The sequence below is a fragment of the Brachyhypopomus gauderio genome, chromosome 3 (genome assembly GCF_052324685.1).
Source record: "Brachyhypopomus gauderio isolate BG-103 chromosome 3, BGAUD_0.2, whole genome shotgun sequence".
Classification (NCBI taxonomy): domain Eukaryota; kingdom Metazoa; phylum Chordata; class Actinopteri; order Gymnotiformes; family Hypopomidae; genus Brachyhypopomus; species Brachyhypopomus gauderio.
Window position 1 is genome coordinate 41,016,700 of NC_135213.1, and position 16,248 is coordinate 41,032,947.

The 16,248-nt window shown below is 42.3% G+C and overlaps 1 protein-coding gene across 1 annotated transcript in view; it reads right to left on the minus strand.

The window, feature by feature from the left end:
- The window catches only part of hecw2a (HECT, C2 and WW domain containing E3 ubiquitin protein ligase 2a), a 63,938-nt gene that overhangs the window by 38,532 nt on the left and 9,158 nt on the right, over nucleotides 1-16,248 (minus strand). The window contains exons 4-13 of the mRNA XM_076998505.1: nucleotides 15,671-15,778; nucleotides 15,362-15,456; nucleotides 14,265-14,334; nucleotides 14,010-14,179; nucleotides 10,885-11,027; nucleotides 8,542-8,642; nucleotides 7,619-8,361; nucleotides 7,208-7,532; nucleotides 6,686-6,784; nucleotides 434-584 (exon numbers count right to left, since the gene is read on the minus strand). Of these exons, the coding sequence (XP_076854620.1) occupies nucleotides 434-584; nucleotides 6,686-6,784; nucleotides 7,208-7,532; nucleotides 7,619-8,361; nucleotides 8,542-8,642; nucleotides 10,885-11,027; nucleotides 14,010-14,179; nucleotides 14,265-14,334; nucleotides 15,362-15,456; nucleotides 15,671-15,778 (2,005 nt within the window). The remainder of the gene's footprint in view (nucleotides 1-433; nucleotides 585-6,685; nucleotides 6,785-7,207; nucleotides 7,533-7,618; nucleotides 8,362-8,541; nucleotides 8,643-10,884; nucleotides 11,028-14,009; nucleotides 14,180-14,264; nucleotides 14,335-15,361; nucleotides 15,457-15,670; nucleotides 15,779-16,248) is intronic.

Below are 16,248 nucleotides of genomic sequence, written 5' to 3' on the forward strand. Positions count from 1 at the left end.
TCATAGAGGAGAGTTGTTTACCAAAGTGTGGTTTTAAAGAGACGTTGGGGACGTGGTGTTCATGGAGGTGTGGTATTTGCAATGGTATAATATTTACAACATGGTGTTTACATGAGTGTGGTGTTTACATGAGTGTGTTGTTTAAGGAGGTGTGGTGTTCACAGGAGCGTAGTGTTTACAGGAGGGTGGTGTTTACAGGAGTGTGTAGTTTTTACAGGAGGGTGGTATTTACAGGAGGGTGGTGTTTACAGGAGGGTGGTGTTTTTACAGGAGGGTGGTGTTTTTACAGGAGGATGGTGTTTACAGGAGTGTGTAGTTTTTACAGGAGGGTGGTGTTTACAGGAGTGTGTAGTTTTTACAGGAGGGTGGTGTTTACAGGAGTGTGTAGTTTTTACAGGAGGGTGGTGTTTTTACAGGAGGGTGGTGTTCTGACCTGCGGTTCAGCTGCTCCATCTGCTGGATGGAGCTGGATGGGGTGAGACCCTGAGGAGCTGGAGGGCCTGTGGGTCTCTGCCAGGTGGTCGTCCGGTTCACATGGTCCACAAAGAAAATACGGCCGTGACTGTCGATACGAGCCTCCCAGTCTGTGGACCACAGCAAGAGAAGGTTAACAGGAAGAATGATCTGAGGTTTGAGTTAACAAGAGGAATGATCTGAGGTTTGAGTTAACAGGAGGGATGATCTCTGGTATATCTGAGGTTTGAGTTAACAGGATGATGATCTCTGGTGTGTTTGAGGTTTGAGTTAACAGGAGGGATGATCTGAGGTTTGAGTTAACAAGAGGAATGATCTGAGGTTTGAGTTAACAGGAGGGATGATCTCTGGTATATCTGAGGTTTGAGTTAACAGGATGATGATCTCTGGTGTGTTTGAGGTTTGAGTTAACAGGAGGGATGATCTCTGGTGTGTTTGAGGTTTGAGTTAACAGGAGGGATGATCTCTGGTGTGTTTGAGGTTTGAGTTAACAGGATGATGATCTCTGATGTGTCTTAACACACATCTAAATATTAGACCCTGGTGTTTCAAATAAGGGAAAAGTAAACCTTTGATGGAAGATGTCAAGGAGTGGCACGAATAATTTGGTGTATTGTAATTTCCTGCACAGTACATACATGCACATAAAGATACTCCCACCAGTATCTTACTCCCACCAGCTGTTTACTATGTAGGAACACCCACTATGTATGTGGACTCATTGGTGACTTCATTCCCACTGAGGCATGCACAACCCAACACCCTCTCTTCACTGGGGAGTGTTTAACCTCAACACCATTGCTGACTGGGTATCATTTTTCTCAACACAGCACAACACTGACATTGCAGTGGCATGGTGGTGGGTTTTGAGCTGAGTGTCTGAGTCACTGTTGTGCTGAGAACAGTCCGCTGTAGAAGAGCCAGTTAATATGAACTCTAGAAGGTCAATGTACCCAGAGGGTGAGTAATACAAACTGCAGAGGGGTAAATATACATATAGTAACTTATATAAACTGTAGTATGCAAAAATATCCAAAGGGTAGGTAAAAATAAATTGTAGCATGTAAATATACCCAAGGTGCCTTAACAGTTTTGTCTAAAATGACCTTTTATAAATAAAGGCATTAATAAGCCTTAAATTGTCCTCCATGTGAAACATTAAAACATGTGTTTGCTTTCCCACATTCATATATGAAAATTCAATGACTAACATGGATATTGTCAGTTGCCCAATCACCAATTGTAAATGTGAAAAAAGAGTGAAAATGATAAGCTATATTTTATATAACTGGTTATGAGATTTGTGGCACACTTAAGGTTATATCTGAGAAAAATGTAATTCTTACTATATTTCATTATAAAAAATGTAAATTAAAAAATGTAAATTAATCTCATTATAAAAATGTAATTCTTACTATATCTCATTATAAAAAATGTAAATTAATTAAAGTAAATTAATCTCATTATAAAAATGTAATTCTTACTATATCTCATTATAAAAAATGTAAATTAAATAATGTAAATTAATCTCATTATAAAAATGTAATTCTTACTATATCTCATTATAAAAAATGTAAATTAAATAATGTAAATTAATCTCATTATAAAAATGTAATTCTCACTGGCATCTGTGCAACTGATTGTTGGTCAAGCTTTTACATTGTGAAATGAGAAATATACTCAATCAAAGTATTTAGCTGAAGACATTTTAAAAACAGTGTATTACTCAGTCCCACCAGGATTTCGCGGGCCTTTTTTGTGATTGTTGCGGGCTAAAATGTTTGATGTTGCGGGTGTTTTTCAAAAAAATTGCGATGGAAGTTGCGGTGTGTTTTTGCTTTTTTGTGAGTACATTACAATAGGGAGTAAATGTTGTATGGTTTCCTCTATTTAGTAGTCCATTTTAATTATCTATTTACCTATTTATTCAGGGTTGCCAACTTTTCAAGATCGCTTGAAGTGAGATTTGAACCTGGAGGGTGTGACGAACGTTAATTGTTGACGGGGCGGGGTTAGCGAACGTAAGTTGTTACCGGGCGGCCTGTAAAATGGACACAAATTAAGTATTATATCGAGATCGATCGCCAGTGGTTGACGCCAGAGCGAACTAGTAACTCATAGATATGGATCAGAGATAAATAAACTTTATATCTGACTTTAAATTTTATCTCAGTTTAAAGTTTAAACTTATAAACTTTATCTCAGACCCTCGCCGCTTGCGTGCGCTGCAGTGACTTCGCGGGCTACCGTTGCATTATGGGGAATGTAGTGTTTGTGCGTGCAAAACACCAGCGGGCGGCTGTGGCCTGCGGGCCGGTTCTAATAGTAATTAAATATCATCCAGGGGGCCATAGATAATCAATTCGCGGGTCGGATCTGGACAGTTTATCCCCGCTTTCATGTAGTGTATCGGGATACTGCTTTTCCTGATCTTTTTGCCGTTATTTTCGTCGCTCATGCTGCTTTCAGTCTGCTCCTCTTGAACGTATACAGTTGTGATCAAATTTATTCAACCCCCAATGCTGTGAAGGGTTTTATGAAATTCAGTGCACATTTGTAATTGTGTTCATAATGAAATCTTACAAGGACTTGTTAAAGAACTAAATGCAACTAAGATAGCATCAATTTTTTTTGTCATAAAGTATTAAATGGCCTTTTTGTGATTTCTTCATTGACACAATTATTCAACCCCTTTACGACTACCACTCCTAAGAACAGAGGTTCATTCCAGTGTTTTCCATCAGGTATTGAAAACATCTGTGGATGTCAACGAGCAGCAGTCAAGCATGATAAGCACCAATTAGGCAGATTTAAAAGGACTGTGATACTCAGCTCCTTCTAGACATCTACTGGTGTGTTTCCAAGCATGGTGAAGGCAAGAGAATGGTCCCAGAAGACAAGAGAAGAGGTTATTGCTCTTCACAAGAATGGCAATGGATATAAAAAGATTGCGAAGTTGTTAAATATTCCAAGAGACACTATCGGAAGTATCATTCGCAAGTTCAAGTTAAAGGGCACAGTGGAAACGTTACCTGGTCGTGGCAGAAAGAAGATCCTGACCGCGACTGCTGTGCGCTACCTGAAGCGTAATGTGGAGAAAAATCCCCGCGTGACTGCTAAGGAACTGAAAAAAGACCTGTCAGATGTGGGCACTGAAGTTTCAGCTCAGACAATAAGGCGCGCACTGCATAACGAAGACCTCCATGCCAGAATGCCCAGACGCACCCCCTTGCTGACTCCAAAGAACAAGAAAAGTCGACTGCAGTATGCCAAAAGTCATGTGGACAAGCCACAAAGGTTTTGGAACAGGTTTTGGAAACTAAATTAGAACTGTTTGGGACAATGGACCAGCGCTATGTTTGGAGAAGGAAGAACCAGGCTTATGAACAAAAGAACACCTTGCCTACTGTGAAGCATGGCGGGGGGTCAATTATGCTTTGGGGCTGTTTTGCTTCTAATGGTACAGGAAAGCTTCAACGTGTGCAGGGTACCATGAATTCCCTTCAGTACCAGGAGATCTTGGAGGAAAATGTGATGGAGTCAGTCACAAACCTGCGGCTTGGGAGACGTTGGACCTTCCAACAGGACAATGATCCGAAGCACACATCCAAGTCCACTAGAGCATGGTTGAACATGAAAGGCTGGAACATTCTAGAGTGGCCATCGCAATCACCAGACTTAAATCCAATTGAGAACCTCTGGTGGGACCTAAAGAAGGCAGTTGCAGTGCGCAAGCCTAAGAATGTGACTGAACTGGAGGCTTTTGCCCATGAAGAATGGGCTAAGATACCCATAGGTCGCTGCAAGACACTTGTGTCAAGCTATGCTTCACGCTTGAAAGCTGTCATAACTGGAAAAGGATGTTGTACTAAGTACTAAAAAATAATGTCACTAGGGGGTTGAATAAAACTGATAATGATGTGAGCACAGTAAAGACATTTGTGGTTATTCCATCATAAATATTATGTTATGTTTGTCTAATTTATAAGTGCCTCTTTGATATAATTGTAAATAAGATGACTGAAATGATCAAAATCAATGTCAAACTGGCCAAAACACTTTATTTCAGTGGGGGTTGAATAAATTTGATCACAACTGTATACGGAAGTAAGGCGGGAGTTTGTCGACGTCACATCAAGACGACATCAGTGATTGGTCAAATTTGCGGGAAAGTTGCGGTGATTGGCTGAAGTTGCAACACCGCCCTGAATTCGCGGGGTTTGCTTGAAGTTGTGTTGAAGTTGCAAATCGCAACATCGCGACTTTCTGGGGGGTCTGATTACTGCAACTTATTAATATATTGGATGAACCAGATTTGTTTATCACCAACATCATATGTGTGATGCTGACCTATCAGAGTTTAGTTAGTCAGGACTCCACTAACTACTCATGATTAGCATGTAACACTGATGATGTCCATCTGTTCTGTGTCTTTCAGACAGGATGGGTACTCTAGTCATTGCTAAAGATATCATGCTATTGTTTTTGTAAAATGTCTAATTTAGCTAGCTTTATTTTTTCTTTCAGTTTGTCAGTTTCTTGCACACTTAGTCTATTCAGTGTGAATGAACTTTTGAAAGAAACTGAACTGCATTCTGCAACCCAGAACTGTTTTCAATTCTTGTTATCCTTTGATGTATGTCCTCACTGCAAATGTGCTCTTAAATTACTTTTGAAATACCCTTTAAAAAGTATCAAAAAGTATTAAATCCTAATTGATAATGCCTGCAGACTGTCTGTAACAGAGGTGGGACCAAGTCAGTGTTTTGCAAGTCTCAAGTAAGTCCAAGTCTTTATCCTCAAGTCCCGAGTCAAGTCTCAAGCAAAGACAGTCAACTCAAGTCAAGTCTCGAGTCAAGACAGGCAACCGTCAAGTCAAGTCCCAAGTCTGAAACTTGGAATTTCAAGTCCTTTCGAGTATTTTTTTTTTTTTACAGGCACCAACGCTTTACAAATGCTACGCTGATGCGTTTCTTTACTCGTTTTGTTGGTGTCCGCCAGCCAAAAGATGACAGATCATTTACATTTTATCTTCTCTTAATTACATAAATGTACTTAAACAAGAATGTTTCGTTACATCATTTACACGAAAATAGCAAGCTTCATCGTAAGCAAGATGCTGTCATTACGAATGGTTATTCTAAACATTTGGATAAAATGTTTAAATATAGACGAATAAAAGGTTAGGGTTATTTTTTTTATTGTTTTCTGTTATTGTGGGGTCACGGTGTAGGCTACTATTGTTACCTAGAGATTCAGTGGGGTCACATATTCTGATGGCTGCCGTCAGAATTGGTGACCCCAGTTAAAAAGGCTCACCTGTACATCCCATTCATGATTTCTTTGTTGGCTGCAATGGTGAGGGGATGGTAAATCTTGTTTAAGTACATTTATGTAATTAAGAGACGATAAATGTAAATATAAACATCTGTCATATTTTGGCTCGTGGACACCAACAAAACGAGTAAAGAAAGTGCATCAGCGTAGTTTACGTAGCATTCGTAAAGCGTTTGTGCCTCTGAACAGAAACTGTGAAATAGCGCCCCCTGTGGTCACAAAACTCGACGGTCACAGAATCTGGTGTAACGCCGGTCTGCGTCAGAAGGACGGAAATGAAATTAATGGGGTGCACTTTATAAATATTAATATGCGTTTTAAAATTTAGATTTGGGGTAAAAAAAAATATCAAGTCTTTGCAAGTAAACAGGTTCAAGTCCAATTCAAGTCCCAAGTTATTGGTGTAAAAGTCCAAGTCAAGTCTAAGTCTCTGAATATTTTTTTAAGTCAAGTCAAAAGTCTTAATATTAATGAGTCTGAGTCTAATATTAACGAGTCTGACTCGAGTCCAAGTCATGTGACTCGAGTCCCCACCTCTGTTCTGTAATATACCTAGAGGATAGCTAATATAAACTGTAAAGGGTACATATACCTAGAGGGTAGCTAATATAAACTGAGAGTAGCCTAAATATAACAAGAGGGTGTGCAATCTAAACTAGTGGGTAAATATACAGAGGGAGTGAGAAATAATAATCTAGTGGGTGGGTAATAATAATCTAGTGGGTGGGTAATAATGTATCTACCAAGTAACTGTTTCTAATAAACAGTGAGTGTATGTGGACAGCTGGCAAAATGGTACACGCACCCTCCCACGCACACACACACACACCCTGCGTGCACATGCTGACATATGTAAACCCGTACACACACTCACTGGGAGGCAAGGGCTCGTCTACACGCTGGTATCGGTGGATATCTTGCCTTACAGAGGGGAGTGAACGAACCTGCTGATGCCCGTTTAGCTGTGGTGGACCTACACAAGAGACCACATCACACATCACAATACCCATTAGTAAAAAAAGATCTGAGATTTGATGTCAGATCAATAGGGCATCAAACCATAGCAGTTCAATAGGTCAATAGGACTTCTAAACCATATTTTCTACATTTCCAAATAAGATTTTAAATAATTCATTAACCACAGCTAAGATTAGGAGCAAGAGCCACACTTCTAACTTCCACACCTATCCGTTTCAACAATTCTAGACTTCCACAATTCTGAGTTTATACAATTTTGAGTTTCACCTCCCTTTTGACCTTCATGCCTCCATCATTCCAAAGAATTTAACATTTAAATGACATTACATTTATGTAAATTAAGAAACAAATAACTTTTAAAAATAACTCAAATGTTGCAAACCTAGTCTTATGCTGTTTTGTGTGGCTATGATTTTACCTGTTTCTGTGTCTGTCTCTGTAACAAAAGTCTCAGAATCCACAGACCCGCCCTCGCCAGAATTAATTAACTCCTCCTCTTCCTCTTCCTCCTGTGACACACCCGCTGTTGCCTCCAGACTCCACCTTCTGGACATAGTTTCCTCCTCAACCTCGTCTTCCTCCTCCTCATTGGCTAACAGATCAGGAGGCGGTGTGTCCTGCTCAAGTTCATGGGTTGGGGGAGGTTCACCTCCAGAGTCAGCAACCTCACAGGTTGGAGGACGTTCCTCGGAGAGCTCCCCTCCGCCTGGATCTATAGCAGTCTCAGCCCCCTCTTCTGCCTCCTGGAAAAAACATTATTGGCTACATTTCCTCATTACTCTCCACAAATATTTTCAAGGTAATTTGGAGGTCACATCTCACATCTCACCTGAGAGGCAGATGCTGGAACTGGGCAAGTGTCAGATGCCATGGAGGAGATGTCTACCTCGGTTGCAAGCTCCTCGCTGGGCCCTAAGCCCTCCTCCTCTCCCTCCTGCCTCTCCAACAGACTGGCCGTCTCCACTTCTGGAGCCACAGAACTGGGGACCATCTCAGGCTGTGGAACCACCTCAGTTCCTAAAGTCAGGGTCTCCACTTCTGATTCTAGCCCCACGTCATCTCGTGGTTCCTCACCCTTGCCTTGCTGCTTGGGTTCCTCTGGTTCTTCGGGTGGTATGGGGAGGCCCAGAAGCCCTCTAGGGGTTGTGATTCGAGTAGATGGTGTGAGGTCAGTGCCAGTGGACCTCTCTTCATCCTCATCTGAGTCGATGTGGAGCATGGCGCTAAGGCGAGTGTGTGTGGGGAAGCTGGAGCGGAGTTGGGACGAGGCCGCGCCCAGCGGACGCTCTCCTGGCCCTTTAGGGGCCTCGATATTGTCAAGCTGCTCGCTGATCGACCCCGGCAGTAAGTCGGGGGAAGGAGGTGCTTCATCATCGAAGGTGGCACCACAGGTTTCGGTATCAGGCGAGTGGATGCTGCCTCCCTCCCCGTTCCTGCGGGACCCCAGTGAGCCCGTGGGTGAATATCCCGCGGACGTGAGCAGAAGAGGGTGGGGCAAATCCTCGTCATCCGAAGGGGTACCAGGGGCAGCGTTCAGTGCTGCCACACCAAGGATTGACTCTGGGGAGATATCTGGGAGCCAAGATTCAAGCAATGAAAATAAGAATTTCAAAATATAATAACTCCACATATAATTGAGGAAATCTTTTTAGTTTTTTGAAGAATGTGAATGCTATTTTTGCCTTTTTAAATAAATTGCAGGGTCAACATTGAACTATGAACCAGTGTGTGTTTGTGTGCCTGTTGTCTCACCGTCCTGGTTAGTAGAGGTGATATCCACTTTAAACTGCAGCTGGCCACTTACATGATCGGTGGGTAGTCGGCGACAGAGAGAGAAGTTCAGCACCTGATTCCTGTAAGAAATACATGAGCTGTAATCCGCGGCACTCTGTTCAAGTATGCTGGTGATCCTGCCAATGAGAAATACATTCCCTGAAAATACAGACACAGCCTGAGAGATTGCCACGTGGTGGATATGGTGATGTTTGGTGGTTACAATGCTATTCCATATGGTTCCTATACTACTGCTTGTGGCTGTTATGGTATTCTAGATGCTTGCTTTGCTTTTGTTAAGTCATTGCCAAATATTTGCAATACTGTTACTAGGCGGTTTGTTGCGGCCATTGCCGTTTTTAGGATGTCTGTGGGTTGGCTGCTCTGGTTTTATTCACAGGTCGTCCAGAAGATGGCGCAATGACGGACAAACACTTGGATTGGAGGTCACGTGACTTCTCCCTCCAGGCTGTAATTGATGAAAGCTGATTAAGACTGAGGTCTAGCGAAGATTAAGACTGATTAAGACTGAGCTCTTGCGACGATTAAGACTGAGGTCTAGCGACGATTAAGACTGATTAAGACTGAGCTCTTGCGACGATTGAGACTGATTAAGACTGAGGTCTAACGACGATTAAGACTGAGATCAAGTGACAATTAAGACTGATTAAGACTGAGGTCTAGCGACGATTAAGACCAATTAAGACTGAGCTCTTGCGACGATTAAGACAGATCAAGTGACAATTAAGACTGATTAAGACTGAGGTCTAGCGATGATTAAGACTGAGATCAAGTGACAATTAAGACTGATTAAGACTGAGGTCTAGCGACGATTAAGACCGATTAAGACTGAGCTCTTGCGACGATTAAGACTGAGATCAAGTGACAATTAAGACTGATTAAGACTGAGGTCTAGCGATGATTAAGACTGATTAAGACTGAGGTCTAGCGACGATTAAGACTAAGACTGAGGTCTAGCGATGATTAAGACTGATTAAGACAGGTCTAGCGATGATTAAGACTGATTAAGACTGGTCTAGCGATGATTAAGACTGATTAAGACAGGTCTAGCGACGCGTTTAAAAGCCTCGAGTGTGTAATAGTGCCTGTGGTATCTTGACTGAGCTCCACACGGTCACGGGTGATGCTGGTTGTGTTTTGGCCTCACAAATTAGACGTGTGTGGTGCTTAAAAAGGCCTAATGGCATAGTACAGATACGGTGATTTGTTTAACACTCTTATAGAGCGTTATGAATAATGCTTATATGCTTTGACTATCAGATTATTTGTGTAACTGAACAAAATAGTACTAATTTTGGGATCATCTAGGGATCATGAGGATCAACACTGGAACACAGTGGTTCAAGTTGTTCTTGAGAAATACAGATCACAGGTTTTATCTTTACATTTACATTTACATTTATGGCATTTGGCAGACGCCCTTATCCAAAGCGACTTACATTTTTATACAAGTGAGCAATTGAGGGTTAGGGCCTTGCTCAGGAGCACCTCAGTCATGGCCTCAGGTCTGGGAATCGAACCTGCGACCCTCCGGTCACAAGACCAGTTCCCTAACCGCCCGGCCCATGACCATTCCTTAATGGGACATTTGGGAGTAAACAAAACGTACTACAAACGTATTTATTTACTTCGTTTTTTTCTGGCCAGCAATGAAGACCGACGTGAGTGGTTCTTGTGCTGTTTGGCAAATAGCAGTCAAACCCAGTCAAAACAGAAGATCTTGCCAGCGCTTTTTCAACCTATTCCTGTGGTTGGTGATCCATTTGACACTCTTCTTATGGATTGTGTGGGTCCTTAGCCCTAAATGAAATCGGGGCATTAGTATATATTAACGTTGATGTGTTCGGTGTCGCGTTATCCCAAAGCCATTCCCTTACGTTCAATAAAAGCCAAAGGCCTTGATAAACTTTTAGGTTTGCCTCGCTACATTAAGACTGAACAGGCCAACGAACCAATTTATCAGGGTCGTAACCGGTTGATAACTGGGCTCAATGGTATCGTATTGCCATTGCTACGCCATTGCTAAGTGGTTGCTATAGAGTTCCAGGTGGTTGCTATGGTGATCCAAGTGGTTGCTAAGCAGTTGTTATGGCATCTCTTGCTGCAATGGGGGTGGTGTGTGTGTGTGTGTGTGTAGTATGTAGTGCATATTACTGAGTCAAATTATGTATTGGTGTGTATATGTGAGTATTAGTGGGTTTGTGTGTGCTTCTTAATACAGTGTGTTGGTGTTGAAGTGTGTGTGGTTCAGGTGTGCGGAGTGTAAGTCCAGTGTCACGGACCGGCTCCCGTAGTGCTCACCCTGATCCAGGTCTCTCCATCAACCTCTGAACAGGGATGTTGAGCTGACCCAGGAAGCGTTTGATGATTGGTCGACTTTTGGCAAACTTGTCCTTGATCTCAATTACTAGGACATCTGTTATCAGTGCCACAAAAGTGTGTCTCTGCACAGAACGACAAAGACCAAAACTGGCAGTCAGAGGATTTGTCAGGCATGAAAATCTGTCACCTTTCGGCGAAATTCGCCGTTTTGAAGTTGAAAAGGGTGACCTACGTGAATCGTGTAGATCCGATGAGTTTTTTGTTTGGGGGGGGGGGGGGGGGGGGGCGGGGGGGTCGGGATATTATATGTATATATTTTAATTATCATTGACTTAATAAGCAAACAGAGCACTTCCGAAATCGGCAATTTCAATGACACAGTGGCCAGCAGTTTCCGCCCAGAACCTTCATAGAGGCCAAATTGCGTTTCAATCATACGAACGTTCTTCATTCATGTTATTATCAGCCAAACCTGATGACAAACTCAGTTTAAGAAAAATTGAGGCCTGTGTAAAAGATATTAAATGCTGGATGTCTCTAAACTTCCTCCAACTTAATGAGGACAAAACAGAAGTTCTTCTTCTGGGCCCTAAGGCCTCAAAACAGAAAATTCCAGATCTAATGCTTAATCTCGCAGGCTACCCCATTACACCTGGCACAGTAGCCAAAAACCTAGGCGTCATACTCGACTCTGACCTATCATTTGATAAATACATAGATAATACTACTAGGATAGCTTTTCTACATCTCCGTAACATTGCTAAATTAAGAAATGCATTATCACAGGATGATGCGGAAAAATTGGTGCACGCCTTTGTTAGCTCTAGATTAGACTACTGCAATGCACTACTGTCAGGATGTTCAAATAGGAATCTAAATAAACTTCAAATAGTTCAAAATGCCGCAGCCAGGGTTCTGACCAGAACTAGAAAATTTCAGCATATCAGTCCAGTCCTATCAGCCCTGCATTGGCTCCCAGTTAAATTCCGTATTGACTTTAAAATTCTTTTATTAACTTATAAAGCATTGCACGGGCTTGCTCCTGAGTACCTTCAGGAACTTATTTCCTATTACGAACCCCCACGCCCACTAAGATCACAGGGTGCTGGTCTTTTATTAGTTCCAAAAATTAATAAGGTAACAGCAGGGGGAAGAGCCTTTTCTTGTAAGGCCCCCCAGCTTTGGAATAATCTTCCTAAATGCGTCCGGGACTCCGACACAGTCACAATCTTTAAGTCTAGGTTGAAAACCCACTTATTTAGTTTAGCGTTTGATAATTAATATCCCCCTTAGATAAAAGTACAGATCCAGGGGTTCATAGACAAAGGGTTTTATGGTAGACTGGGGCGCTGGTGCTGTCGTCCTGTCACTGCTCGTGGTCACTCAAGTTTGTTGACAGTGCAGTGGACGGATGCCATTGTCTCAGAATACCCCCAAGCCTATGTTACCTTCTGGTTCTGCCTTTTTAGCTAGGCTGTAATAATTTAACTAAATGCCGGAGTTGCTGCCACACTCCGGAAATGTTTATAATTTTACCTGTCCTGTATATGTCCTCATACAGAGCTAATTTTCCCTGTTTCATTTCTCCACATGGCTGCCCGCCTGTTTGAGGAATAATGAGATGAGGAGACCAGCGATCCATCCTGAGCCAGCCACCTCCTGCCTAACCGGATGCATACATCATGATGGACATTATTACATATTTTTCATTTTCTTTCTCTTCTTTCTGTCTAAATTGTTGTTGTTGTTGTTGTCATGGTGACCGGTGTCGGCCAGAGGAGGATGGGTTCCCCCCCTGAGTCTTGGTTCCTCTCAAGGTTTCTTCCTCATGCAAAAAACTAGGGAGTTTTTCCTTGCCACTGTCGCCCTTGGCTTGCTCACTGGGGGCTAGGACTCGGCACTTGTAAAGCTGCTTTGTGACAACAACTGTTGTAAAAAGCGCTATATAAATAAAATTTGATTGATTGATTGATTGATATTCATTTACTGCTAAGCGGGACGAGAAGCAGGACCTAGTGCTACACCGCGGACAAGGCAGAATAGTGTACATTTACCACTACATTTACCAGATCGTACATTTACCACTACATTTACCAGATCGTACATTTACCACTACATTTACCAGATCGTACATTTACCACGTTTACCAGATCGTACATTTATCACTACATTTATCAGATCGTACATTTACCAGATCGTACATTTACCAGATCGTACATTTCCCAGTGGATTTAATTGGGTTATTAATGGTTTCAATCGTTTTCATATTTTGCGGTAAAACAAAGTTACTGCCGTTCGCTACAGCGTTGAATACTGTCAGAGCCACAAGCTCTTGTGATAAATAGGTAGATAGATAGACCTATTAAGTTCGCGTCAACCCCGTGTAGTTAACGGTGACATAAAATAAAAAACAAGATTTTTTTTCTAGTGTCTGTGGTTGTAACTGGTGAATCCAGGGACGGGTGAGGATAACATTCGCGCCAGGGCTGAAAAGGTTGAAGATTAAGTTGTAAACGCTTGTCGTTTGAGCGTTTTTTTTAATGGATTTTACTATATTTTACGGAGCCCGTAAGGTGACATCATGTAAAAAAATAATAACGCGTGGCCACGACTACTAACGCGTGGGAACGAGATACTAATGTCGCCTTTCACACGCGGCAACAAAGTTTATTTTTTCACAGCAAAGCAAGCAGATCCCAGGGATGTTCGCGAACTGACTGCCCAAGGAAGGTAAACCTGGCTTTATATTCGCACTCGTTAGTAAGTCGTGGCCACTATATTTTTTTACATGATGTCACCTTACGGGCTTCGTAATATTTGGCATCACCTGTCGCTGTATCCCCGTACACCAGCAGCCACTCCCCCCCCTCCCCCTCCCCGGTCGCCGTATACCCATGACGTCATATGTCAACGCCCTGTATCCCCATGACGTCACATGCCCCGCCCCCCGGTCTTCTCACCTTTTTAACCCCTGACCCATTTTCATGCCTGATTTGTGTGCATGCTCATGAAACTGTGACACTGTAGCTGGTGCTTGTGTTCATAAATGTAAGGTGTTTATACAATAGTGTATGACTTTAGCAGTATATTTGTGATTTAGTCACCTCTCCATGCCACACAGGGTTCGTAGTGTTGGTCATAATGGCTGATCTTCGTTCCTGGCCATGGTGGGAGAAGGTTGGGAAAACGTTCCTTTTGCCTGGATGGATCCTCATCTTTAGATATGGGTCTGGGTTGAAGAACATCCCTTTCTTCAAGCCCACAGCTCGAATATCTATGTGGATCACAGCCAGGTTATAGTACATGGGTCACAGTCAGAATATAATATGCTCAGAAATGCATATACACACTCCACTAACCAGACAGAGTGAAGCTGAGAAGTTTCCGGCTGCTGTCTGAAGCCTGCTGGCCTTCACTTGGGCCGTCAGCCTGAGGAAAAGCACCGAAATTAATATGATCTTATATACCCGTCTCACACCTCATGTTATACCTGTCCCTAACTCTCACCTGTCCTCATCTTATACCTGTCCTCATCTCATGTATCACCTGTCCCTAACTCTCAGTTTAAGTCTCTGTGTTGCTCATATTTTTTTCCTTTCGCACATCCATACACACACCAACATGACTACCTGTCTTAGTAAGATTCATGTTTCATACAAGGTATTGTTTATGTTGCTGTTTATTACAATACATCTGTACATTTCCCTGTAATGATGTCCCTCAGTGTGGACATATATGGGACAACTTTTGCCAGCTGATGGGTCTCTTTGGGTGCACACTGATGTTAGACATAAATATAGCAAAGGGGTCAAAGATTGGCTTAGTGTACACTGACTTACAAAAGAACTACTGACAACCTCTGTGTGAGGCTTGTGAAAAATAACTCAATCTAAGCTGAACTTGTACTATTTCACAATGAGGTCCTGCGGGTGTGCTGTTTCCTGCCTGTCCTGGATGCAGCTCTGAACTCCTTTAATGTATCTAACTCTCTCTGAAAAAGGCATTATTTACTGCCGTGTGCAACAGGTGTACCTATTGAAGTACCATACAAGAAAACAAGAAAAGTTATTAAATGGGTGAGGAGCACACAGAAAAAAAAACTACAGGAGTTCTCTACCAAAGACTCTGCCATGTAGAAAGATCTGTGATAAAGTTAGGGTCAGGGTCAGGGTTAGGGTTAGGGTTAGGGTCAGGGTTATATCTGCTAAGATTTGGGTTAGGATTATCTCTGCTAGGCTTAGGGCTATCTCTGCTAGGGTAAGGGTTATCTCTGCCTATTCCATGTTGTATGTTTCTATACCCTGAAGCATCACATCATATTTGGATAAGTGGGACTACACTAGTCTTCTGCCAGCTATAAACTTGAGAAACAGATTTTGGCAACGAAACAGAGTATGTCAGCCCTTTGTATCCTTGCCTCCTGCATGCATGTACACACACATGAACATCCACTGACCGAAACTCTGGGGTTCTTGACTGTGATACACGCTGTTGTAGCTCTCAGAGCTCCAGACACTCCATGGTAGTATTTAAAACAAATTCTGGTTTCCGCTGAAAGGAAATAAAACAGAATTCTGGAACAATGACGCTTCCTCCAAAATGGCTTGCTGTATTGTGCAAGCCCTTCGTTAGTGCAAATCCTGTGCAGTTGGCATGACTACAGCACCATAAAAGTGTTGGAGAAGAATGAGAAGGTGCTTCTCAGCCTTCCATGCAAGGTTATGAAGCTCAGGCTGTGATTGTGAGTGTAGGATGATCCACTGACCGTCCAGGAAATAGGGCCCCGGCTCCAGCCTCCACACTATCTGACCACACTGGGTTCCGTTCACACCACGGTTCTTGCAGTCCCAAACATTTGATGGACACTTCTCATCTAACAGAAGGAATTATTATTATTATTATTATTGTTGTTTTATGTGTACAGGAAGATCAGCAGAAACCTTAGTCTTCCAGCCAGTTTCTTTTCATAATAAAAACAAGTAAAAGAAAAATCAAAATACAAGTGTCGTTAGGTCTACAGGCTATTTACAGTCAAATTAACTGCTAATTACAGATACAAAACATTTTGCTTATAAGTTTTGAAAGTTTGCATTGTCCCCTTCATATACCCACAGTGGTTTGGTCCACTGCCATCACTGGGATTCCCGACATCCCAACATTACAAGTGTGTGTGGAGCAAAGAGGCGGGTCAGTGACCACTGACCTCTAGTAGCTTTTTACTTTGCAAAGGTTAACATAAAACAAAGGACATGCCTGACGTGTTTCTTTACGTTTACCACAAAACAGAATAAAACACTTTTGTAATTGTAGCCAGACTGCATTTGTTCAGCTCACAGCTGAATC